The sequence below is a fragment of the Rattus norvegicus genome, chromosome 8, assembly GCF_036323735.1.
Source record: "Rattus norvegicus strain BN/NHsdMcwi chromosome 8, GRCr8, whole genome shotgun sequence".
NCBI lineage: Eukaryota > Metazoa > Chordata > Mammalia > Rodentia > Muridae > Rattus > Rattus norvegicus.
In genome coordinates, this window is record NC_086026.1 from 77,361,113 (window position 1) to 77,385,120 (window position 24,008).

At 41.5% G+C, this 24,008-nt stretch overlaps 1 protein-coding gene across 4 annotated transcripts in view; it reads left to right on the forward strand.

The window, feature by feature from the left end:
- Positions 1–24,008, forward strand: part of Vps13c (vacuolar protein sorting 13 homolog C) — a 173,511-nt gene that overhangs the window by 1,614 nt on the left and 147,889 nt on the right. For all 4 annotated transcript variants that reach the window (XM_056984521.2, XM_056984523.2, XM_063266344.1 and 1 more), the window contains exons 2-5: positions 12,718–12,761; positions 14,786–14,828; positions 19,666–19,761; positions 20,847–20,948. In XM_056984521.2, the coding sequence (XP_056840501.1) occupies positions 12,718–12,761; positions 14,786–14,828; positions 19,666–19,761; positions 20,847–20,948 (285 nt within the window). The remainder of the gene's footprint in view (positions 1–12,717; positions 12,762–14,785; positions 14,829–19,665; positions 19,762–20,846; positions 20,949–24,008) is intronic.

Consider the following 24,008-nt stretch of genomic DNA (forward strand, 5'->3'; position numbering starts at 1 on the left):
AGAGGGCGAGTGTTTCTTTAGAATTCTTGCAGTAACGTCCGTTTGTAAAATGTCTGAAGTGTGAACTCTGAGCTAGAAGGCCTATAGTTCTGGGCCTGCTAGTGTGTCGGGATGGCCATTTACCGTAAGGACCTTTGTGTTTTCATCTCAGCTTCCACAGAGAAAGTGTTTGTGTGGTCTGAGGAGTTTGAATCAGACCTGACAAGACGATAGTCCCATTAACCGCTCCTTGGGTCTTACTGGTTCCCTTGTCCTGAGTTTAAGTTGTTTTAAAAAAAAAAAACGTGTAGGTGCGGTTGAAGATTCCTTCACTACCAAATCTCACTATTCACTTTTAACGTGGGAGTAACATATAGACACTTAGGCCCCTTCCAGTGTCAGTATTGTGTGGTTCAGTTTGTAAACCGTTTGGCAGTGCATATAGTCTGAAGACTTCCAGCTTATTCACACTGAATTTAAGTGCTACAGTGTGTCACACCTCCCTCCTTGCTGTCTCTAGTGAAATTTAGGAATGAGATTTTTCCTTTACCCCGTTTTCTGCTTTAATTTACTTTGTGGTGCTGGGGCTCCAACCCCAGGCCTTGATGGTGCCCAGTGACGACATTCTGCCATGAGCTAGATATGCCCTCAAGCTCCATTTTATTTTGTTGTTTTCTTTTTTTACAATGACATATTCTGCCAGTAGTATGCCTTAACTGGGCTGTGTGCCTGAGTGGCAGATACATCATCGGTTTCTTTCACCAGCTGTCCCGGGAACAGTCAGCCACTGTGCTTTGTCAGCCCAGAGCTCAGCCCTTTAAAGTTTAACTAATGGTTTCTGGATGTCACGTGCTTTGTACTTATTGCACAACCTGCTGTCTTCCATCCGATTCTCCTTAAAATAGAAAGACGGTCTGAGTTGACTGTTACTCAAGACAATAGTGCTGGAGAAACTGGTCTTAACCTTTACGGAGTTGGAAAACAAATGGGGTATTAATGAAATGCTTGGATAAGACCTCTATGGTGCTGACAAAATTTTTCAAGAAAATTTGAAAGTGATATGTGATCCTATTTGTGTCCTTCATGTGTGTTAGCAGGCAAAATTTATGCCAGTGCTTTTTTGTTTAAACCTTTGCATGTTCAAAACTTTAGAATAGGGGGATTCTTCCTGTAGAAGTTTTACATACGTAGGTCCCTCCCCCCCACCCCCCGTTCTTTGGAGAGTAAGTTAACTTACTCTTAACTAGGGTATTAGATTAGCCCAAAGCAGCTGATTTCGGTGTCAGGAGACTGTTCGCCAGTGCTTAAAATGCTGTTGACTGAGGAGGTGTGCTGCTGGCATGTGTTAGCCTTGGGATACTGCTGAAAACACTGGCAGTGGAGAGATGGACAGTCAGAAATGAAGTGCTTTCCGGCCTTGCACAGTAGTGGAAGAACTGGCCTAGGAAGAAAATGGAGATTGTCTCCTGCATACAATGAGACCCAGTGGGCTAACAGATTTTACTAAGGAGTAGAAGGATTTAGAGAGAGTACATTACTCTTAAGAGATGTCTAACAAGATGAATAGGCATCTCAAATCACCTACATGTAGCATGACCACAAAGGTGCATGAATCTTTGATGTTCCCCAGACAATTTTGAGCGTCAAAATATAATGTTGCTATACTCTGAAAAACATTGTGTTGGGCCTGTGAGACATCCACACAAGGAAACAATGAAAGCCACAATAAATAAGAAAATTGTAGTATGAAAAAGGAGTTATAAGAAAGTCTAGAATCAGGTTTTATATTCTGGAAGTTGTTTTTAAGTTGAGGAAAAGCGAGGCCAGCAAGATGGCTTGCTCAGTGGGTAAGCTTGCTTACTGCCGAGCCTGATTGTCAGAGTTCAGTCCCTGGGATGCACATAGTACGAGAGAAATGACTCCTACAACTCGTCCTCTGACCTCCACATGCAGGCAGAATGCCACGGCCTCCTCCCCCCACATAAAAATGTAATAATTTTTCAAACTTTTTAAACTGAAGAAGCAAAGGCAATAATAATAATAATAATAATGATAATAATAATAATAATAATAATAATAATAATAATGTTCAGAGAGGACATAAAGGACTCTTAAACTTTGTGACTATCTTTGGGAATTTATTCTTTTTTTTTGGTTATTGAGACAGGATAGCCCTGTGTAGCCCTGGCTGTCTATCCTGGAGCTCTAGACCAGGCTGGCCTCACACTCATGGAGATCCTCCTGCCTTTGCCTCTGCCATCTGAGTGCTGGGATAAAAAGGCACCTGGGAGAAAATTAGCACCTCCTGGTTTGGAATTTCTTCTTAAAAGGTTATTTAATGACAAACAGTTTGTAGGTACTTTTGAAAATGGTTTAGGCAAAATACATTTTAAAAACTTGCTGCTGTAGAAACAGGTCCCAGTTGACTACTTACAGGATCCTGGGGAAAGACATTTTAATTCTCTGAGCCTCAGTTTCCTAATCTGTAAAGAGAACGTACAACACGAAGTGTTGGAAGTCCAAGGAAAGTCCTTTGTGATTGTTAGTGATGGATGGTAATGATGGGCGGGACAGCCTGCTGTGGCATTTTCTGAAGCATGTTTCCTCTAACATCATGTATCTGTTTGCATCATTCATGCATGTGAAGATATTTTACCCCTCCCTCTAACTTCTTAAAAGCAAGGAAACCTTTTGCAATTAATTTATACTTGACAGCGCTCACGTTTTCTGTAACAGTGTGCAGTGCGCCAGCCTTCAAAGGCTCAGACATGTGCCTGGTGGGCGGGTCCTGCCGGATGAAATGTTTATTTAGGCTTTTGATCCAAACTGGTACCAGCAGATGAATTACACAGCCCTTAGCTGTTTGAGAGGTATCCAGGATTTAATTGTTTTAAGGATACCATGTCTCGAAAACAATGTGTCGAAATGTCAGATCTTTTGCAATTTGGGTTGAGTGGTGTTGCAATGTAGAAGCTGCCAATTTGATTTTTCAAAGCTTTTTACTGTGGAGGAACAGGAGCAGCTTCCACTCAGGACTCTGTGGCTCTCACTTCCCTTAATCCAGTGCACTGAACCTTAGACATGGTGTGCAGGACGACAGGGGTGGCTGTCATACCAGGAATAGGAACATGGGTGTGGTGCACACAGAGTTCATAACCCCTTAGGCTAGCCTCTGGGGTGCAGTTTCAGGTCCTGTCCTTCACCCTAGATGCCCTTCTGTGTCAGCCCGCAGTTATGGGTGGAGTTCCTATTCCAAATGCTGAGGACTAGAACTGCTATAGATTCTGGACTTTGATTTTCAGAATTTAGAATATTTATGAGTGTGTGACATGATTTCTTGGGGATGACAACCAAGTTATCACAAAATTCAGTTTTAGTTCATATACCTATAGTGCGCCTAGCCTTGCAGTTATTTTCAGCATGCCGCATTTCAGAGCAGTGGTCCGTGCAGGATTGGGTGTGTAGAGATTTTCTGTCTGGCATCATGTCAGCACCCAAAAGTTTCGGATTTTGAAGAATTTTAGGTTTTAGAGTTATGATGCTCAGCTTGTCTTGCTGGCAGAAAGCAGCCCGAGGAAGGAGAGAGGATGAGGAAACTGGACAGAGGTCTTCCCCCAGGTGCGGGGCTTTTGGCAGGTCACTGATGGGAAGCCATCTGTTTCTTCTCTGAAGTGAATGAGGTGACTGTGTCTTCTTGGGCTTTAAGCACCTGTGGTTTGAACGAGGCTGGAGCAGCTTGAGCCCTTCCTTAGGGAGGCTGTGCTGCACCGCCTGCAGCCAGAGTGAGGCATGCTGGCCCAGGCACAGCTCTGTCCTTCCTCCTTCCTTCTGTACTGGTGGCGAAGAGCCAGTCACAGAATGCAAGGTAAAGAAGCCACATCTGTGTGATGCCCAGCAGGCGGGGCAGACTGGGATGACAGAAAAAAACACTTGTGTGATTGTTAGCTTCCTTAGCCACATTACATCAAACCCTGTAGGTCTAAGTAGTACTTCTAAACTCATCGAGGGAGTGCTTTTTTAAAAAGAATTTTATTTCATGTGTAAGTGTTTTACCTGCAGGGTATGTGTGTGTGCACCATGTTCTTGCAGTGCCTGTGGAGGCCAGAAGAGGGTATCTGAGTTTTTTGGAGATAGGAATGGTTATGAGCCACCATGTGGGTGCTGGGAACTGAACTTGGGTCCTCCGTGAGAACACAAGTGCTCTTAACTACTGAGCCATCAAGTCCCCTTCCCCAAGGTTTTTTTTTTTTTTTTTTTTTAAAGCTCCCTCCTGGCAGGTGATTAAGCCCCTAGCCACCCGCTCTCGGGATTCCAGAATAAAAGACCTATACACTCCAGCTTATTTCGATATACCTAATTTGCTCAATGGCTGGGCACTTCTAAATCTCTCCACAGCTAGGGCACACTCCCCTGTGGTATTCCTGAGTTAACATCTTTTTCATCTCTGCTACCCCAAGTGGGGCTTTTGGGCCACTTTCCTGGAATCGTACATGTGGACAGGCCTTTAAGTCTGCTCTCTTTGTTTCCCCATCATGGCAAGTTTCCTCTTCTCCCCCTCAGTGGGTCCCTTTCCCTCTGCGATCTCCCCCCTTTCCCACCCCCCAGCTGAGGACAGAACCCAGGGCCTTGCTCTACCACTGAGCTAAATCCCCAACCCCTACCCCTGCAATCTAAAAGTCCTAAAAGTCCTTCCTCCTATCTCCTTGCCCAGCCATTGGCTGTTCAGCAATTCTTTAATACAAATCAAAGCCAGCTGGGGGCAGGGACCCTCAGGGTCTGGAAGCACGGCTTTTGGGGAGCTGAAGTAAGGCAAAGCACTAGAACTATTTCCCCACAGGGTGGAACAATGGGTCAAAGCAGAGCTTGAAAAGCTAAAGTGGATACACCTTTCCATGCATGTACATAGCATCATCATTAATTAAAAATCTACCCCTTTTCTGGAAATAGAGCCCCAAGTTGGTGCCTTGAAACCGTTTGTGAGCGTCTTGGATTTTAGGCCCTGCGTGGCATTTGAAAGGAGAAAGTCTTGGTGATTTCCGAGCAGCTTTCTGCTTTTCTCTGCCAAGACTTCTTGTTTCAACAGGACACTGGAAAGTAAGAGTCAGTTACTTCCTTTCTGCTTCGCAGCAAACTTCCAACTGAAGCAATCTGGATTGGTTTGGTTTGGAGTCAGATAGTTCAGTTCATTTGGAAGGAATCGGTACAATATTTTCTTTGGTGTCTGTGAAAACATGAGTCATTAAAATAAATCGATTCATGCTTTTGCTAATGGCTTAGTGGCTGAGCTCATTTCCTTGGGAGATGAGCTTAGAAACATTTGATACAAGTGAAGCAGATGCTGGACTCTTTTGCTATGGCTAGATTGAGAAACCTTGAGTCACAGCACTACATAGGCGTTTGTCATCGTTTTAGGCTATGCGGCTTGATAAGGGTCTGGTGTTTTTATTTGTTGGCCATTTGTTGTTGTCGTTGTATCATAGTTTGGATTAATCTTTATGTTTCGTATTAAGAACTGACCGGGGAGTCAGGAGGTGCAGTGGCACAGTAATTGTATAACCTTGGAGGAACCACCCATTCTGCTTAACTGCCAGCTTTTTCATGTGATGACGACACAGAGAGGGGTAGGAGTAAGCTCTGTGTGCTCCTGGAGTAGTTCTGAGATGCAGCTTAGGAGCTGTTTTTGAAGAAAAGGTCCAGCATGGCATGGTCATCTGCAGTGCCACCTACTGTGTCACCGAGGAACTGTCCCTTCTGTTGCTCCTGATGTAATCCTCTGACACTACCCTTTCCACTCATTTTTGGATTTTTATATAACCTTAAAAACAAGGCCTCTTGGTGCAGAGTCTGGCTATTGCGTGGCAGAGGAAGGAGATTGATTTGGTAGGATTGAACCTTCTACCTGTTCTGCTCCACTAGAAGAGAGCATGGTGGGCAGAACATGGCATTGAGTGTCAGAAGACTGAGTGGCAGCTCCTCCATCTGTAGGTTGCCATGGTCTTCACAGGCCATTTATTTAACCTCCAGCTACCTTCAGTTTCTCTTTCTTGATAGGTATATGCTACCTGCCTCTTGCTGTGAGGCTGTGAGGATCCAATAATGTAACACATTTGAACATAGTTTTTGAAATATTAATTGATGGCCTCATAGTAGTTGTTTCTGCCCCGTAGTTATGTGCATCCTAAGGCAATTAAGAAAGTGTTTAGTGAGTACAGTGATGAGAGACATTGGTAAGGCGATCATATGTGTGCTGAGGATTTATGTAAACTTAAAATACTGTAGGGGAGATACAGGTTAAGCCCCTTAATCATGGAAAGATTATTTCCAGTTGAAATTATTTAATATCAACACTTTCTCCTCCCTTTCTTCCTCCCTTTCTTCCTTCCTTCCTTCCTCCCTCTCTTTCTTTCTTTCTTTCTTTCTTTCTTTCTTTCTTTCTTTCTTTCTCTCTCTCTCTCTCTCTCTCCCTTCTTTCTTCCTTCCTTCCTTCCTTCCTTCCTTCCTTCCTTCCTTCCTTCCTTTCTCTTTTTGAGACAGTATTTAAACTCTCTGTGTAGCTGAGGATGCCCCTGCCTTTGTTCAGTCTTGGGATTATAGCTGTGCCACTGCACTAGATCTGTGCTTGCTAGAGGTGGCAGCAGAACTTCATGCATGCTGGGCAAGCACTCTGTTTATTAATTGTGCTACATTCTTAGCCCTTTCTATTTCATAGTCATATAGTCCAGCTGCCCTTGGGCTCCCGGTGTAGCACAGGCTAGCTTAGGTATTCTGATCCTCCAGGCTCCACTTCCTGAGTGAGTGCTGGGAGAACAGGCCTGCACCACCAAACCCAGAGCAACGGAGTTTCTTGAGTTTATTCTGTAGATGAATACATGTATACAAGCTATTCTTGGATTTAGAACTTAGGCAAGCCTGTTCTGTGTGATGACAGTTCCAATTGATTAAAAAACAAACAAAACCAAATTGAGCGTTTGCATGTGTATATGCACACTGTGTACCTGATACCTGCAGAGGCCAGGAGGCCAGAAGAATGCATTGTATCCCATTGGGGCTGGAATTATAGGTGCCTGTGAGCTGCTCCGAGTGGGTTCTGGGAACTGAACTTGGGTCTTCTACAAGAGTAGCAAGTGTTCTTAACCACTGAGCCATCTCTCCAGCCTCTCTACTTTTTATTCATTACATTAATTTGGTTGTTTCTTCTAATTTAACAACTGTTTCCTTTTTTAAAGATGGTGTTACTTGTTAATTTAATGGGCTTGATTTCATTTCTATCTTTAATTCATTAGCAAAGATTATTTCATGCATTCTGATTCAGGTTTAACATGTTGAGATACCCTTTGGCGTTGGTTCCGGAGCTCCCTGTGTAACTCTTCCCACCATGAGCTCAGAGTAAAATGCCTGTAGCTTCCTCATGAACAGCAAGTGAGGTCTCCTTCAAAGCTGGATTCTTATACCCCACTTCTCACCCAGATCCTTCAGTCCTGCTAGTGTGCACCAGAGGTCATTTCACAGAGCTCCTTACCTGCCTCTCTCCTACATTGCGTGTCTGTGGACTTGAGGTGAAGTGCCACCTGATGGCATGTCTGGCCTTCCTGTTTTCCTTGCTGGCACAGTGTAGCGTGTCTACCTCCCATCATTCACCCTCCTGACCTGGTTTCTTTTCTTTATTTTTATGATAAGACATGAATATTGATTCTTCATTTTTCCCCCCTGTGGCCTCTGAGTGTTCTTATCTCTGGTAAGCTGGCTAAATAGGAAGGTTACTTCTGTGTGTTCGGAGTGACTTTATTTTTCCAGTACTCAGTTCAGTATGAAATAGTTGATTTTTAGGTCGATATGTCTCAATCTTACAAATGATTTAAATGGAAGTTTCTACATTCTTGGCCATGGAATGGGACGGACGCCCCTGTGCCTGGCAGAGCAGTGCGCCTTGCTGTTACTGAGTTGGCTGGTGCCTCACCTCGCAAGGGCACTGGTGACTGAGGGACAAATGCACTTTCCCCCATTCCCCGGGCCTCTGCTAATCTGCAAGCTGCTGATTTCCCTCCCTTTCTTTTTACTGGACTAGTGGCTCCTCCCTTAGTGCAAACAGCCACAGAGCTATGGCTACCTTTTATGTCATTTATCCAGGAAGTATGAGCAGGCCTAGCTATTCTTTGTTAGTTTTATGTGTCTGACAGTGAAGTGAGTATTAGATATGGGAAGAAGTCATATCCAAATGCTGAGCCAAACCGACTTCAGAACTTACCATTGTTTTATTTTTTATTTCTTCATTTCCCCTTCTTTTGTGTCATGATTTTAATTAGAAGTAATACATGAAAATTATAAAAACTAGAAAATACTAAAATGGTTAATTGAAAGCCATGTTTGTCCCACCAACAGTAATCATCAATATTCTGTCAGGTTGTAAAATACTTTTTAAAACTTCGTTCTTAGACTGAGAAAGAAATCTATCTGGCTGGTACAGAGACAGGCAGATAGACCCATATCTAATACCCACTTCACTGTCAGACACATAAAACTAACAAAGAATAGCTAGGCCTGCTCATACTTCATAATAGTCCCAAATAATATAAAATACCTTGGTGTGACTCTAACCAAACAAGTGAAAGATCTGTATGATAAGAACTTCAAGTCTCTGAAGAAAGAAATTGAGGAAGATCCCAGAAGATGGAAAGATCTCCCATGCTCATGGATTGGCAGGATTAGTATAGTAAAGATGACCACTTTGCCAAAAGCAATCTACAGATTCAATGCAGTCCCCATCAAAATTCCAATCCAATTCTTAAGAGAGTTAGAAAGAACAATTTGCAAATTCATTTGGAGTAGCAAAAAACCCAGGATAGCTAAAACTATCCCCAACAATAAAAGGACTTCTGGGGAAGTCACCATCCCTGACCTCAAGCAGTATTACAGAGCAATAGTGATAAAAACTGTATGGTATTGGTACAGAGACAGGCAGATAGACCCATGGAATAGGGTTGAAGACCCAGAAATGAACCCACACACCCATGGTCACTTGAGTTTTGACAAAGGAGCCAAAACCATCCAATGGAAAAAAGATAGCATTTTCAACAAATGGTGCTGGTTCAACTGGAGGTCAGCATGTAGAAGAATGAAAATCGATCCATTCTTATCACCATGTACAAAGCTTAAGTCCAAGTGGATCAAGGACCTCCACATCAAACCGGATACACTCAAACTAATAGAAGAAAAAGTGGGGAAGAGTCTCGAACATATGTGCACTAGAGAAAATTTCCTGAACAGAACACCAATGCCTAATGCTCTAAGATCAAGAATCGACAAATGGGATCTCATAAAGTTGCAAAGCTTCTGTAAGGCAAAGGACACTGTGGTTAGGACAAAACGGCAACCAACAGATTGGGAAAAGATCTTTACCAATCTTACAACTGATAGAGGGCTCATATCCAAAATATACAAAGAACTCATGAAGTTTGACTCCAGAGAGCCAAATAACCTTATTAAAAAATGGGGTACAGAGCTAAACAAAGAATTCACAGCTGAGGAATATTGAATGGCTGAGAAGCACCTAAAATGATCAACATCCTTAGTCATCAGGGAAATGCAAATTAAAACAACCCTGAGATTCCACTTCACACCAGTCAGAATGAGTAAGATCAAAAACTCAGGTGACAGCAGATGCTGGCGAGGATGTGGAGAAAGAGGAACAGTCCTCCATTGTTGGTGGGATTGCAAACTGGTACAACCTCTCTCGAATTCAGTCTGGAGGGTCCTCAGAAAATTGGACATTGCACTACCTGAGGACCCAATTATACCTCTCTTGGGCATATACCCAAAAGATGCTCCAATATAAAACAAAGACACATACTCCACTATGTTCATAGCAACCTTATTTATAATAGCCAGAAGCTGGAAAGATCCCAGATGCCCTTCAACAGAGGAATGGATACAGAAAATGTGGTACATCTACACAATGGAGTACTATGCAGCTATCAAAAACAATGACTTTATGAAATTCATAGGCAAATGGATGGAACTAGAAAATATCATCCAGAGTGAGGTAACCCAATCACAGAAAAACACACATGGTATGCACTCATTGATAAGAGGATATTAGCCCAAACGCTCAAATTACCCAAGATGCATAGACCACATGAAACTCAAGAAGGAGGACCGAAATGTGGATGCTTCACTCCTTTGAAAGGGAAAAAAAAATATCCATAGGAGGAAATAGGGAGGCAAAGTTTAGAGCAGAGACTGAAGGAACACCCATTCAGAGCCTGCCTCACATGTGGCCCATACATATACAGCCACCAAAACTAGATAAGATGGATGAAGCTAAGAAGTGCAGGCTGACAGGGACCGGATGTAGATCTCTCCTGAGAGACACAGCCAGAATATGTCAAATACAGAGATGAATGCCAGCAGCAAACCACTGAACTGAGAATGGGACCCCCGTTGAAGGAATCAGAGAAAGGACTGAAAGAGCTGAAGGGGCTTGGGACCCCATAAGAAAAACAGTGTCAACCAACTAGAGCTTCCAGGGACTAAGCTCTATACATGGACTGACCCTGGACTCCAACCTCATAGGTAGCAGTGAATAGCCTAGTAAGAGCACCAGTGGAAGGGGATGCCCTTGGTCCTGCCAAGGTTTGATTCCCAGTGTAGGGGATTGTTGGGGGGGGTGTAAATGGGGGTTGGATAGGGAGGGGAACACCGATATAGAAGGGGAGGGGGAGGACTGATGACAGGAAACTGGGAAAGGGAATAACATTTGAAATGTAAATAAGAAATACCCAGTTTAATAAAAATGGAAGAAAAAAGAAAAGAACAAGTAAGAGTCAACTGCCTAAGCAGTGAAACTTTGGAATGTCTTTGTTGTTCTGTGACTAAGCTAGCACAATGTTGGGGCCTTTTAAACTTTTTGATTGAGTTCTGCATTGGACACGGGAATAAAGTGGTAGAGCTTAAAAGACTCTAATCACATTAATTAAAGTAATGAATTTAGGTTCAGGGACTTAAACATGTGAAATTTCTTTTTCTCCTAAAGTTTTAGCCTCAATTAACTGGAAGTATAGCCACTGTGAAGTTAATTATACTCTTCCCTTCTATTTTTTTATAACATTGCTTTATCTTATGAAAATAAAGATCTGATTCCAAGGTGGGGGGGGGGACTTTGTTCTCCACGCTGGCAGGTTATTGATCAATCAATCCCTGTTCCTTCCTTGTAGACCACAGCTTACTTCAGTAGAAGCAGCCCTGTGTCTATCAACATGTACAAGTTCATATCTGATCACATCTGTGTGCTACACACAGTACTGTCACTCTCAGTGTGGATGATCTGAGTACTTCTGGTGACAGTGAGAGTCTCTGGGTGGAACAGTCAGAGCTCATGAGCAGGTTTGGGCTCTGTGTTGACCGTGGAGCTTGTTATAAAGTCTCTGAAGGACTAAAAAGGGGTGTTCTGTGCAGATTCCTTCTGATGACTCCAGTAAGGCCTCGGTTGTAGTGTGTGTAAGACATCAGCATATGGTTAAACGCAGAGCTGTCTCCACTTCTGTAACTTTAGAGATTGTGCGTCATAAGAATGATTCAGTGGGCTAGAGGTCAATAGCACTGTGGCTGCTCTTAGAAAAGTTCAATACCCGGCATCCACATGACAGCTGTCTGTAACTCCAGATTTAGGGAATTTGGTGCCCTCTTATGGCCGCCATAGACACTGTGTGTGGTGCATAGACATGCATGCAGACACCTCTACACACACACACACACACACACACACACACACACACACACACACACACACTGTTCTTCCACATACTGAATACATGTCCATCTTGTAGGATTACCTGATGATTTTTGTGTTTGGTAGTGGTACCATTCTTTCTATTCTGGCTCCAAAATTTGCCTTTACTGTGATGGCCTCTGCCTTTACTGTGATGGCCTCTGCCTTCACTGTGATGGCCTCTGCCTTTACTGTGATGGCCCCTGTGCCTTTACTGTGATGGCCTCTGTGCCTTTACTGTGTTTGGCATGGAAGTTACTACTTATTTTAGGTAGATATGTATGTATGTTTGTATGATTTTTGGGAGAGGGTATTTCTGTATAGACCAGGCTGGCTTGGAATTCACTGTTTAGCTCATCCTGGCCTCAAATTAATGTCTCAGACGTAACCTCCTGTTAAGTGTAAATCACAGACATGTACTGCCATATCTGGTATTTCAGAGTTTAGGTCCTTTCCAGCTGCCCCGCGGAGGCTGCCTAACAGTCTCGTTCTTTCCTCTTTCTAAGTACAAAGCTGGGGTACTTTCTGTCCATTCCCGGGGCGTTCTTATCGCTTCTCTGTTTTTCAACAATGTGCTTTAGAAAAAAAATGCTTATACACACGAAACACGTACTGTTTGTACGAGAGACATTGTGCTGTCATTTGTGTTTAGTGTTTATTTGGTTTCTGTTTGTCGGTGTTAGGCATATACACGTGCGTAGATAGTTTTTAAAGTTATTTTAAAAGTCGGGACGGTGTGCAGCGTTTTAGAAAACACTCCACCACAGACATTCTCCCATGTCCCTCGTTGTTTTGTTCTGTAATGCAGGTGTGCTCTGGCCTGTGCTCCCTGCTGGACCTTGAGTCCCCACAGTCTTCTATCTGTGTTCTTAGCTCTAGCACTGCGGTCTTGGTTTTGGATCGATGTAACACGTTATACTAATGGTTGTATTAATGTCATGTTTCTTGTCACCCCCCCCCTTTTTTTCTTTCAGGTAATGTGGCTTTAGATAATCTGCAGATAAAAGAAAATGCTCTGGTAAGGGTTATTATTTTTTAAATTATGCTTAATAACTCGGCGAATTTGGCAAGCTCTTAGAAACGTTTGGTTACTAGGTATCTGTACCAGGTACCAGATAAAGTGACTGAGTCACTCCAAGCAGGGTTCTTTATTTAACTATTTGTCATTGGAAATCATGAGATTAAAGATTTACAGTTTCCCCTGCAATGATCAATTTTTTTTCCCCAAAATGGAATTCATTTGATTGTATAGCTTTGCTGTCTCTGTTTCTCTTACGGAAATATTTTTCTTCAGAATTATCTGTATGTATTTTCCAGGCACTTGGTGCTAAGCAGTGATTGAGGGGTGTGGAGCAGTGTAGGGACACGCTAGCCATAGAGTATTGAGGGAACGGTAAGGTGTAAGGAGGGACTTACACTTAGCTTTAGTGTGGAATTTGCATCATTTGCTGTTGAGCTAAAAGCAAAGCAGCACTCACCCTCCCGACCAATGAGGTTACGTTTAACCTGGAATGCAAACTGCCATCTACAATGTCACTTAAGGTTTATTCACCACACTTTAGATTTCCCACATGTGCTTGTGTGTGTGCGTGTGCGTATATGGATATATGCTTCTTTTTCCCCCCATTTAGACAGTCTCATGTAGACAACTTTAGCTCAGATTCACTACATAGCTGAGGCTCACCTTGAATTCCCGATCCTCCTCCTTCCATTTCCCGAATGCTGAGATTACCAGCTCGTGCTAGACTTTCTTATTTCTCTGTTTCAGTTTCTTACTATGCACAGTGGCTCAGTAGCAGAGCCCACCTTGGCCTAGCCAAGATGGGAAAAAGATCCTGGTACATTAGAAATACTCACATCCTAACCATCCTTCCCTGTGTTTATGTGGCATGCTAGAGGTTAGAGTCAGTATGAGAAGATTTTATAAGAAAATAAGTATAAATACAACAATGAGAACGGTTTTCATGACCATCCCCAAGAGACAGGATGAACTATCAGCATAATCTGAGTTCTATTAAAATTAAGTGTAATCAGTTACTTCATAATTTATAGACTTCATTAGTGAGAACTAGCCCTCTCTCACAGTTTAACCAAATTAGTGAGGTTTTATTGATTGGTTGATTGGTAGTTCTGTAGATGAAACCTTGTGTCTCTGTGTGTTGGGCTGATGCTATTACACTGTACTGTGTCCCTAGCCTGAAGTTTTACTTGGAAATGGGAACTATAGTCCTCATTAAATTATTCCAAGAGAACAGAAAGTGAGCCTGGGACAGCACTTACTAAGTGGCTTATGTTGAATATACTTTTCCTGACCCCTGGGGAACAGAGTCCTTACTTCTGCCAATTCTTTTGTCAAAGGTATTGTGTCCTGTTCCTCTGCACCTAGAGTGTTTGTAGAGTTGTATGATCATGAGAATGGATTCTTAGCCAATCATAACCTACAGTATTGTAGTTCAGTGTTGAAATATTCCCAGTATTCCTGTATGTTATACAATATTAGGCAGAAAGTGTATGTGTTAAATAACACCTAATAGAAAGTCCCTGCTGACCATTAAAGTGTAGCAATCATTATGAAGGAGAGTTATGGTTTAGTACCCAGGAGTCCAGATAAGGCAAAATTTATTATTATTTTGTTGGTGTGTATAATTTGTTAAGAAAAATGCTAGTTTGGTAAATAGTATGTTAGAGCCTTCCTTTTCAGGGGTTTTGTTTGCTCATTTGCTAAAAATTATCTGAGAGAATTATTCAGTGATTGTTTTTAGCCGACTTACGTGCATGGACTCTGTTCTTCTTGTATTTCAGGTAAACAGTGTCCATCTGTTTCATTTATTAAAATAAAATACCCAGTTTATGTAATTACTTTCCTTATAAACCATCTTCTGTTTTTCCTGTTTATAATGTTGCTTCTCTGAAACTTCTTTATGCAAAACTACCATTTAGTGAAGCAGTCATAGCCATGAGTTAATCAGTTCTATCATTGATGTGCATGGGGATTTGGGGGCTGCATAAAGATGTCCTTTAATTTTTGTCTTCCTTCCGAAGAGTGAATTGGATGTTCCTTTCAAAGTCAAGGCTGGCCAGATTGGTGAGTACGTCACTCTCCATTGAGTTGCTTAGTTCTCTGTAGAGTTCATTTTGCCTGTACTGTTTAACCCGAGAAGTCTTCTAGGCTTCACCAGAAATGTGGGAAGTTTTTGGTTTATCTTAGTTTCCGAGCTCTAAGCCTGAACATCAAATACATATCTACTTTATAAAAACCAAGGAGATAGAGAATAGTCGTTACCTCCAGGCTTTGGGTTTACTACGTAAAACACCTCCATTTCCAAAGTTTCCTTACAGTCTCTATATCTGTGAAAGCCATACGGTTTTAAAACACTGTGATGTAGACTTAAATGAAGTCCTCCTGTTCGCTCACTCATCTTCACTTGATGTATTATGCAGCAGTGTGGTATGGATCGTGTGCGTGGGTAAGTACGAAGTCTCCTTCTTTGCAGCCAAACTTACCCATTTTCCATAACTCAGCATACACGTTTGCTGGAGAAATTATCAATAGGAAATTTTACCTGCAGAACTCTCCTAAATAGTTCATGGGACCTGATCTATCAGTTATCTGCCATTTATTATCTGTCTGTCTGTCTATCTATCTATCTATCTATCTATCTATCTATCTATCATCTATCTATCTATCTATCATCTATCTATCATCTATCATCTATCTATCCATCCATCACCCATCCACCCACTCAGTCATCTGTCTAAAGTGCAGCTCCAGATGGGTTACTGTTACTCTAGAATTTGACTTAATGATGTATGCACTCCTCTTCTACAGTTTACTGCTAGATTTTTCAGTCACTCCTCTGCCAATTTTAGGGCTTTATCTTTTAGCACTTTAGCATCTCCCCACCACCTCCTTTTATTGAAAATAGTTTTTTCTCACATAGTAGATCCTTATTACCATTTCCTCTTCCTCTAAACCACCAGTTCCCATCTCCCCTTCCGTGCCAATCTGCTCTCTCTGTCTCTCGTTAGAAAGTGAACAAGCTTCTGAAGAGTAATAATATATTACTATACTGATCTAATATAACACATAAAGAACGTAACATGTCTGAATTGGACAAAACAAGGAAAAGAACCCAAGAGAAAGCACCACAAGAATCAGAGACCCACTCATTTGCATGTTCAGGAATCCCATGAAAACACTAAAGTGCAATCTATAATATGTATGCAGAGGACCTGGTGCAGACCCTTGCAGGCCCTGCGTGTGCCTCCTCAGTCTCTGTGAGTCCACATGAACCTTTTTGATTGGAAGGCTTTGCTTCCTTGATGCCTTCCCTCCTTTCTGGCTCTTACACTGGCCACCTCTTCCTCAGGGTCACTTGAGTCCTGAGGGAAGGGATGTGATGGCGGCATCCCATTTAGGGCTGAGCATTCCAGGGTCTCTTGCTCTCTGCATGATGTCTGGCTGCGGGTCTCTGTGTTTGCTCCCATCTGCTGCAGGAGGAAGCTTTCCTGAGGGCTGGGCAAGGCACTGGTCTACGAGTGTAGCAGACTGTCACGAAGACTTACTTTATTGCTACATTTATCGTCATCATTACCATCTAGAGCAGTAGTATTTGGTTTTCCCCTAGGACCCTGGGCTATCTAGTCTCAGGTGCTTGCTCCTCCAAACGTTGGGTATGGTTTCCATCTTGTGGAGTGTGCCCTAAGTCAAATAAAATGTTGGCTGCTCACTCCCACAGCGCTGTGCCACTATCGCCCTAGCTTATCTTGCAGACAGGATAGCATTATGGATAAAAGGGTTTGTGGGTGGGTTTGTATTCATGTTTCTCCTTTGGGAGAATGCAGAGTATTCCTTTACCAAAGACTTAAATATAGGGGTGAGGGCTCTAATAGGGATCAACTCGACTTCTCTATACTTAGCGAGTTGTGTAGGTGTTATCTTTAGTAATGGGGACTTGCCATCAGTTTGTGGAGAATAACTGGTAGTTTTGGTAATAGCCTGGGTTGTTTGGGGATTCCCCTGGGACCTCTTTGGCCAACAACTCAATTAGATGTAACCCAATCTCGGTACTGGAAGCTTCATTTGGTAACAAGTGATGACCAGTTGAGGTTTGTCTCCTCCATTATTTGACCATTTCATTTTGAGATCTCTCTCTCTCTCTCTCTCTCTCTATCTATATATGTATATGTATATGTATATGTATATGTATATGTATATGTATATGTATATGTATATGTGTGTGTGTGTGTGTAAGCTGCTACTGTGTTAGTTCCCATAATGCCTATTTAGTGGCCCTTTATTTTGGCTGTCTCTCCTTGTATTCCCTCCCTCAACTCCCCCTCCCCTACCCCTCCTTACTTGATCTTCTCAGACCAGTCTTCTGCATCCATCCATAACTATCTATTCTATTTCCCTCTCCTAATGAGATCTATTTGTTCCCTCTAGTCTCTTAGTACCTAACCTATCCCTAACCTATGTGGTTCTACAGATTGAAGCTTGGTTATCAATGACTTAACAGCTAATGTCTGCATATAAATCAATGCATGTCATATTTGTCTTTCTGTGTTTGAGATACCTTACCCAGCATGATTTTTTTCCAGTTTCATTGAATTACCTGGGATTTTCTTTCTTTCTTTCCTTTTTTTAGTGGCTCAGTAACACTCTTATTTTGCAGTGTACCACTTTTCCTTATTCATTCTTCTGTTGAAGGATATTTAGGTTGTTTCCAGGTTCTGACTACTGTGAGTAGATCAGAAATGAACATGGTTGAGCAAGTGTCCTTGTGGTAGGATGAAGAATTATATGCCCAAGAGTGGTATAGCTGGATTTTGAGGTAAATCAGTTCCCATTTTCCTGTGGAACAGCCACACTAACTTCCATAGTGACTATATGAGTTTGCAGTGCTACCAGCAATGGCTGAGTGCTCTCCCAGTGCTGCTCAGTGCTCCTGTTAAAGGGGAATTGCCTGTGGTTTTGACCTTATACTCACTAAGAAGGGAATTGCCTTGTTAGGAGGTCATCAAGTTCCATGTATGCATTATCCGTTGTAAATATAGGCAGTACTCACTATAAAACCACAAGAATTAGAAGTGATCCAAAAGTATACTGATGATATTAATAGGCAACTCTGACATGGAAGCCATATAAGAAACCCAACAGCTTTGAAAACTGAAGAGAAATTGAAATTTAAAAAGTGTTATTAGTTTAAATTGTATTGGTGTGCATCAGGCCAGGGGTGCCTGGGAGCTCAGATGGCCTTGGGGTTGGAGTTACAGGCATTCGCCATCCACCTGACGTGGGTGCTGGGAACTGAGCTCGGACCCCATGAAAGAGCATTAAGTGTGCTTAGCCTAACCACTGACCATCTCTCTCGCCCCTGAGAAATGAAAATTTTATTGCAGAAATAATTTGATATTTTATACCTGGACTATATATCCACACAAAACTGACATAGTTATATAGCTATTCAGTTCTCCAGAATATTCTCTCTTGTAGAACATTATTTTATTTCCTTTCAGTTTGTTGTATCAAATTGTTTGAATGTTGAGCACCGTTCTTTAAATACACCCATGATGCTGGTCACATGACTTAGTTGTTCATATCCATGAGTGAGTCACAGATTCTTTTCTAATAAGTCTTGCTAGCAGCACTGACCTAATGTCATTATTTATCAAAATTATGGTGAAGGGGACTAGAGAGAAGGTTCCTCAGTGAAGGGCACTGACTGCTCTTGCAGAAGACTGACACTCACATGGCAGCTCGTATCTCAACTCCAGTTACAGGGGATCCAGCACCCTCCGGCTTCCGCAGACATACATGCTACCCAAACAACCACACACACAAACAATATATATAGTAAAAATTCTAGTGGAGGAAGATATTTTATTTTTGGAACATGGGAAACTTCAGGTGTAGGAAGGCTAGGACAGATGTGTAGCAGTCCTGACAGCTGACTGGCACATTAGCTCTTGTAGCCTTGGAAGGAGGGGCTCTGGAGACTGGAAAAAGATAAGAAATGGCCCTGAAATGGTTTTGTCTGTTTCAGAATTCATATCTCCCTTCTCTTCTGCCATTGTAGCCTCTCCTGTGTAACACCAAGTGAGTTAGGAATATTAGGCCCACAGTTCTTGAAGGTGGGTATTTTTATGGGCTTGTTTCTGGCTGTCATTAGGCCGACCTGGAACTTGCTGTGTAGTGAGTCTGGCTTTGAACTCTGGATCCTCCTGCCTCCTACTCCCAACTGCTGGGATGACAGGTGTGCACCACCATGCTCAGCCTAATACCATTGTTTCTAAGAGAGAAAGTCTGTCCTGCTTCTAAGGGACTTTTAAGTACACATTTGGAAGTTAGATTTGAGTTTTATAGCATCAGCAACATGAAAGGCGATGATAGTGATTGTAAAACAGCACACCTTGCCTTCAGGTCCTGCCTCTTCCACTGATGGCTGTTTGACCTGCTGCCCCATTCATAAAGAAGAGAAGGGACCTCTCTGCTGCTTTGGTTCCTATTTGCACAGACAGTATTTACAGTGCCTGTGCTGATTCAGTTGTTGGTGCGGCTGGAAAGCGTGTGCAGTCTTCGGGCGTGTGCAGCGCTGAGCTCTGGCTCCAGCATCCTCACTGATGACCTCGCTGGGCCTCGGTGACTAATGACACCGAGCTGCCTTTTCCTCTTCCAAATCGCGGTGTGTGACTTACCTTAGGGTCTTGAGATATCAAATCAGGTAACTATCATTAAGTTTGGAAAGTATAAAATATACATTTTGAATATTGAATTCCCCCCTCCGCTTTTTTCCTGAGTGGCAAACATACTAAATGCCTGGTGAGTTTTGTACTTTTCATGGGAAAAAAAATTGAGAAATTTATTTGTATCTTCTTTAGCAGTCAAGTAAGGATTTAAGATGGAAATTATGTTTCTTTAGATAAATTAACTTTGAAGATTCCTTGGAAAAACCTTTATGGAGAAGCAGTGGTTGCTACCCTAGAAGGATTGTACCTGCTTGTGGTCCCTGGAGCAAGTATGTTGTTTTACATTCTAATCATAGAGTGACATTGCAGTGACGTGAAACTGTTCCCCATGAAGTAGTCTAAAATTAACTGTTTTTTTTTTTTTGCTATTGTAAGATATTGTGATTATTTCCCTTTTTGTCTCTTAAAATTAGTTTTTTAGTTCATCATAAAAATATTGCCTTTCATCATGGCAGCTTCATATATCTACTACTATATTTCCTTCAAAATCTCCCTATTTAACTTTTTCTATTTTCCTAGTATATATTATCGGATATAGGATTACAGATAACAATGATGTTATGATTATTAATTATTCCCAGAACACTTTGTGAAGACATTTTTATCAATCTACATCGACTCCAGATGATGTCAATATAGAGGCCCAGATGAGGCCTGCTTGCCTGCCCTTTCTTCTTTTCTTCTTTTCTTTCTTGTTTTTTGAGGCAGGGTTTCTCTGTATAGCCCTGGCTGCCCTGGAACTCACTTTGTAGACTAGGCTGGCCTCGAATTTGGAGATCCACCTGCCCCTCAAAGGCATGCACCACCACACCCAGCTTTTAGTTATTTTAAAGATTTATTTATGTGTATTTGTGTGTGCCTGTGTGAGTTTATGCTCACCACATGTGTACAGGTTCCCTTCAAGGCAGGAAGGGTTGTTAGATCTGGAGCTGGATCTGAGTTGCCTGATGTGGGCGCTGGGAACCGAACTTGGGTCCTGTGCAAGAGCAGCAAATGCTCTAAAGCACTGTGCCATATCTTCAGCTCCCTTAAGTCTTCTTTATAGATACTAAAACTTTTACCACTCAGGCAGTATTCTGACATATTTTCTGTCGTCTGATTTCTCTTTTAGCCACCTTTTCCATCTGTCCTGTGTTTAGCTACCTTCCTTCTTCTGATTTCTTTCTTTTTTCCTTTGTGAGGTTTGTAAACGAATAGGAATAATTTATGTGTAAAGTTTTTGTAGGTTTATTTTTACAGAAGTGTTTTTTCGTCTTATAAAAATAATGTTAACATATGACTGTAATAAGGTTAAAGCTTTCCATTTGTTTGATGATTTCATTTCTTTCTGTGAGAATTAACTATATGCCTTTAGGTATTAAGTATGATGCTGAGAAAGAAGAAAAGTCCTTGCAGGATATTAAACAGAAAGAACTTTGCCGAATTGAAGAAGCCCTTCAAAAGGCAGCAGAAAAAGGTAAGTTTATTTTATTAATTAAGCTTGTTATAATACCTAGGCATACCTATATTTTAGGCATATCTAATGTCATTTCATAGGTTGATTATGTATTTGTTTGTTTGTTAGTTTATTGAGTCAGAGTTTCTGTATGTAGCCCTGGCTGGCCTGGAATTCACTCTGTAGACAAGGCTGGCTAGGAATTCAAAGAAACCCTACCTGCCTCTGCCTCCTGAGTGCTGGAATTAAAGTCATGTGTCACCACCACTCAGCTTTCATAGGCTTCCTGAAGCCCAGTTCCAAAGAATGAACCTTCTTTTCAGACCATAAAACACTGTTCATGAGTATTTCAGTGGCCAACATTGAGGACTGATTGGTTTTGTCTGGTGACCATTTTATTCTAAGTTCCCAAGGGCAGCTGTATTTTGAATGACATTGAGGTATATGTATTTTGTGTGTGTTCATTTACACATTTTGTATGTGTTCAGTACAAACGCCTGTGTGTTTGTCAAATGACAGGGTTAAGGTGTCACAGTAGGAGGTGTACTGCTATGTGCAAGGCTCGGCTGCTGTGACTGTTTCCCCATCTTTTCATGAGAAAAAGGATTTTCAGAATGAGATTTTTCTTTAGCTTTCAACATTTCAACACCCTCACTAATTTCTATCTTTTTGTCAGATAAATTTGATAATTACGTTACATTTTGATTTTGACTTTGATTTCTAGAGTCAGGACGGAATGAAATGAAAAGCGTTATTGGTCTGATTGAAGGACTCGTCGGATTGCAGTTAGTTTGTCTCTCTCTTTTTTTTTTTTTTTTTTTTTTTTTTTTTGGTTCTTTTTTTCCGAGCTGGGGACCGAACCCAGGGCCTTATGCTTTCTAGGCAAGCGCTCTACCACTGAGCTAAGTCCCCGACCCCCCAGTTTGTCTCTTTAGAATCAAGCCATATCCTGCTCTGACCGAGATACCGTTTATCAGTATTTTGCATCATTTTTGAGTCTTTGGTGGTGTATATGAATTTCAGTGGTGATGAAGGCAGATAGCTCCTTATTACATAAGGTGAATATTTTTGAGTTTTTATTCTTTCGTGCTGTGTACAAAACGTCTTTTTCCTACAAGGAAAATAGAACAGGACAAAGCAGATATTAACTTAGAAATGAGTTGAAGTACAGTTACACAGGAGGCAGGGAGGCTCTCTCTGTGGCCCTGGAAGCATGAACCAGTGAGAAGTCTATTTTAGAATGACTTCTTGAGCTCTGTGTGGTTGTTTAGGTCTGGCCACTCTGGAGGTTGATGTGGGAGACCCTGTGACCCAGTAGTGTGGGCCGCATCGGAGACCCTTCTCAAATGCCAGTCACAGAAGCAGTATCAGCTCTTGGGGTTTCCAGGTCACTGACCGCAATTCCTCTTTGTCCCAAGTTATGTTTTTCTTATGTAGAAATGTTTTTTTTTTTTTTTTACTAGAAGTTACTAATGCCAGTCATAATACAGAGGCTATCATAATAGAAGAAAACATGTGAAAGCCTTAATAGTTTTTCCCTTTTCTCTTTTACTTTCATAAAGCATGGTGAAGTTTTCTGGCAGTTCACTAGTGTTTCTGGTTTTTAAAAACATCCATTTTGCTTCATTAGTATGTAGAAATAGTTCAATAAAAATGAGGCATGTCACTTGGACACTAGTGGAACTTCATTTCTTTCTATATAATTCTAAGTAAGTTTATTTTTTGAATTTACACACCCATATATGCACACATGTGCACACAGGTATACACACATGCACATGTGCATATACACATAAACACATATATATTCATCCAGGCACAATGGCATATTTAGGTATAGAGCTACACAATTGCACATTTATAGTACATATATAATTAATATTTTATCTTTGAGAGATCTTCAACTCCCCCTTTTCTAGGACTATTGTAATAGCTTAAAAAATAATTTAGTATTTTCAGTGCTCTGTAAGAAAGGCGTGATCTGGCCCGGTTTAGTGGTTGGTGGTTTAATAGCCATAGTGATAATAGTTTAGCTCCATGCTGACGTGCTTGGGTCTGGTGGAGATTCGTGTTTTCTCTATGGAGGGTGTACACTTGTGGGTCTAGTTCTGTGTTAGGTCTGTGCATTATGTAAGGCAAACATGGCAGCCTCTTGGGTGATAAATTTTAGGGTTTGTCAACCTGTACTTAAAATTCAGAAGGCAAAATTCAGTTTCACATACTGGGTTCTGAATGTAACGCAGATTAATTTAGGAATTGTGGTGTATGCTGAGAGATCATGTTCCTGTACTGAAGAGATCTGTTGTTAGCATTTTGACCACATTATAAATATTCTTTCCTAGTTTCTGTGGCTATGCATCATCTTCTTGTGAGCTTTTGCTGTGATCTTATGTTGTAGCGACCTCTAACAATAGAATTATTTCATTGCTACTTTATAACTGTAATTTTGCTACGGTTATGAACTGCGATGTAAGTATCTGATATATTGGATATTTGTTATATGATATCTGAGGGGGTCACAGCCCACAGGTTGAGAACCATTGTTTAACTGCTTCTCATCTTACCATATTAATCAGTAGTTATTACATAATTATCACGCTTTTTCAGACTTGCTTTCCCAGTCTTTCTTGATTTTAAAGTCTGGGGTACCATTGCCTGTGTGGAGACTCAGGGAGATAAGGAGAGGGGATGTTCCGGCCTGCACGGGCAGATAAGTACGAGTGAGGATGGAACCTCTTGTTGATTTACTCTAAAACACGTAGCTTCCTTAAAATGCTGTTACTGTTGTTTGGAACAAAGCCTGAAGTCTTTTATTTCAATTTTATAGAATTTGCTTAGCTATAATAAACTTTTCCTTTCTATTTCTTTGGAGTGGCTTTCTGTACTTGGGAAGGCCATCATATACAGTTTCTCCACGTTTAAAATGTTAATTTTGCAAGGTAATATATACATACACTTAACAATAAAATGGTTCCCCACAGCAGTTAGGGTGATAGATGGCAGTCCCCTGCGCACATTTTGTTGTCCTTCATACTCTGTTCTTATAAGCCAGTTTATGTTTTAGGAGTCTCAATGCTGTTG